Raw genomic sequence first — 3,107 nt, 5'->3', positions numbered from 1 at the left:
ATGCATTAACGGTTAAGCATCCAGTCACCTCCATCTTTTCATTTTCCTTCTTTCTTTCTCTGCCTCTTCTGGTCTCTATGGAAGAAGGTGACAGAAACTAGTCTTCACTCGACCTATGACTCGAGAATTTACTAATCATGGTACTTTACTGCCCGCAAACTATCAGAATCACTTGAGTTTTTTTTTTTTTTAAACCCTGTGCCAATCCAAGAGATCTCATCCTCTATTATTAGCTAATTCCAAATATCATCCCTCCTGATAATTAGCATAGTATAACCGTACTCTGATACCATATATAACAAAAAGTATCCGTTATAGCGGATAATTTTAATTCACAACAACGGAAGCATACCACATTATAGGAAAAACCATAAATTTCAGCATTTGAGATCAACGAAACGTCATAATAGTAGTCAAAAACCTTTTTTTTACACACAAAAAAAAAAAAAAAAGGAAGAAGAAGAAAGGAGGCTGTAACTCTCTGCTTCACCACCATTTTTTTTTTTTTTTCTCCTATAACTAAGCTCAAAGGAGTACCTTTTCTTGGTCGTAGGATAAGGATTTGGTGATTTCCTTCTTCTAGACTCGGCCCTCCCAGAGGCACTCCAGCACGGGGTTAGGCTTAGTCTTTGGCTCCGACGATCGGCGGCGGAGCTCGTCCTGCCACATTTGGCGGAGGAGCTCGCCGACTTCCGGCGGCGGGTGGAGGCCCATGGCGGAGGCGCGCTCCCAGCGCTGGAGGCGGGTAAGGCCGAGGCAGGGTCCGTACCTCATGTCCATGTCGAACTGCCGGAGCTTCTCCTCCTCTGGCCCGTAATCATCTAACGAGAAAAATAAATAATATCAGATCGATCTGTTGCAATTACCGAAGAACTAGGGTTAGCGTTAGGGTTAGGGTTTTGGACGGAGGAAAGACGTGAACCACCTTGGAGATCGGGGGATCCGTGGGAGACGATGAAAGGGGTCTGGGCCGCGTCAGCTCCCACGGTGGCGCCGCCGCGTCGGGGCTTTCCGGATTTCTTTTTGGCGGTGGCGGCAGAGGCGGCGGCGCCCTTCTTCCTTTGCCGGTAGAAGTCCTGGATGTCGCCCGATGCCATCTCTCTCGTTCAAAAAGATTTTTGTTTTAATAATATGAGCGTTTCTTTCTGTTTAGGGCGAGCGAAGGGGCTAACGGCTTCTGCTTCATCGTCGCTAGTTCGCTAATTAAAGCTACAAAAAAACATATGAGAGCACGACTGTCTCGGTAGATTCCATCCTATAAGGGATATTATAATCCAGCCAAGCCGGGTTGTTTGAAGCTTAATTTGATTTAAAATATTTAAACTTGAATCCCGGCCAGAAATTGATGGAACTTTAATATTTCAAATTCAGATTCGATTTGATAGAATAGATAAATTTCAAGATCGATTCAATTCAACTCAAATATTAACTAAGCTATATTTGAGCTCAAATTTAAACTCAAAATCAAATTTTTATCTACTAATAATAATAATATAATATAATAAATAAAAATAATATTATTAAAATACATATATTCAAATAGACTCGTGAGCTTTTGAATCGAGTATTCTGCTACTCAAAATCGATAATAATCAAATTGAATTGAGTTTGGATTGGAGTCAAGCTAGAGTAGTTCATGAGTAGGTTAACTCATTTGTATCCTATGCATCATGGACCGTAGAAAAAAAGAGTCAAAAATCACAAGCCCATGCAATAGTTTTAGAACATCTATGAAATCAAATCATGATTTAAGACTAATGCATTTGATATATCATATTCTAGTATTTAAAAATCTTCGAATATCCATGGTTACCTTATTTGATATAGTGTAAGAATTCAAAATCACCAACCATAATCTACCAAAATTATCCTTAACATATTCCATATATTTCATAAATTTTAATTAGGGTTAAAGAGATTGGAGGAAGTTGGGCCAACTTTTTCTCTACTCCAAAGGGCATTTTTATCCAAAAATTTCGGTCCAACATCACCGCTTTTGAGATATCCTTGAAAATATATTCTTAAGAACAAATTTAATATCACTAGGTTCAGCGGTGACTTTATGAGTGGAGATGATTTAGGATCTTTCCCATGTAGGATCATTAAGGTCCAACAAAATGGGGTGATTTTGTCACCTCCATCTACATCATTGTTGATCTTGGAATTATCATCCTAAAATATGTGCTACCTCATAGGTTTAGTGGTCCCCTCCTTTGAGATTTTGAAGATTAATTTTAATGGCTCTCTTAGAAGCAGTCAAGTTCTTGTTGGGTTCCCCGCTTAAGACTACTATGGTTGACTTCTCTATGTTGGCACTAGATGGTTCTTGGCTATAACTATTCCCATCGTTGAGCTAAGAGTACTCCAGGAAGGGATTATGGTTGTAATCTTCATTTTAAAATGTGGAAGACTTGCTTGAAGGTGACTTTGGTGTAGTCATTAAATAGATCCATGAGAAGTCTTCTTCAAGACCCCATCAAATACTCTCCTTCTTGATATCCTTTACCTCAAGAAATTATTAGGTGGAATGAGTCTACCATGTATGATTATAGGCAAAGGCAATGAGAGATCAACACATCAGTTGATTCTCATTAAATACATAATCATGGTTAACCATGGTTATCCCTTAATCACTCTCCCTGAAAGGCAAGATTCCCACGTTCTACTTTAAAGCCATTACGTCAGCAGAAGAGGTGAAACCCACACCCACACTTTAAAGCCATTTCGTATATTCACAAGCTTGATTGAACTTTCTGCAACCTTCCCAATTCTTGTTCGTCTCATCTCCCGAGCTGTTGTTCGAGTGCACACCATTGTGCAGGTGCAATGTAGATGATGCCGGACGAGAGCGATGGTGAAGCCGTGCAAGGAGGGGAGACAAGCGCAGGCGACACCATGTCTGATGATCTCGTGGTGCAACGTCTAGAGATCTTAAGGCCATTCTCTGTTCCCATTCATCCCTTTGGATGTTATTTAATACTCTCCACTTCATTCCTAGCATGCTATACTACTGACTAGATCATGGATCTACAGCCAACTTTATAGTTTTCCTTTTTTTTTTTTTTTGTTAGAACAGAGGGCAAAAGCTTTATTAGGTAATAATACAG

General features: G+C 39.8%; 1 protein-coding gene across 1 annotated transcript; it reads right to left on the bottom strand.

The window, feature by feature from the left end:
* Positions 1 to 296: 296 nt before the first annotated feature.
* On the bottom strand, positions 297 to 1,215 carry LOC105053523 (uncharacterized). The gene is made up of 2 exons (XM_010934731.3): positions 926 to 1,215; positions 297 to 821 (listed from the first exon to the last, which is right to left on the bottom strand). Exons 1-2 carry the CDS (start codon positions 1,095 to 1,097, stop codon positions 580 to 582), a joined length of 414 nt encoding a protein of 137 aa, XP_010933033.1. The 5' UTR covers positions 1,098 to 1,215; the 3' UTR covers positions 297 to 579.
* Between the last annotated feature and the right edge of the window lie 1,892 nt (positions 1,216 to 3,107).

This window comes from Elaeis guineensis, chromosome 11 (assembly GCF_000442705.2).
Source record: "Elaeis guineensis isolate ETL-2024a chromosome 11, EG11, whole genome shotgun sequence".
NCBI classification, from domain to species: Eukaryota; Viridiplantae; Streptophyta; class Magnoliopsida; order Arecales; family Arecaceae; genus Elaeis; species Elaeis guineensis.
Note: the sequence above shows the minus strand (reverse complement) of the source record. Positions and strands in the feature narration are given on the sequence as shown.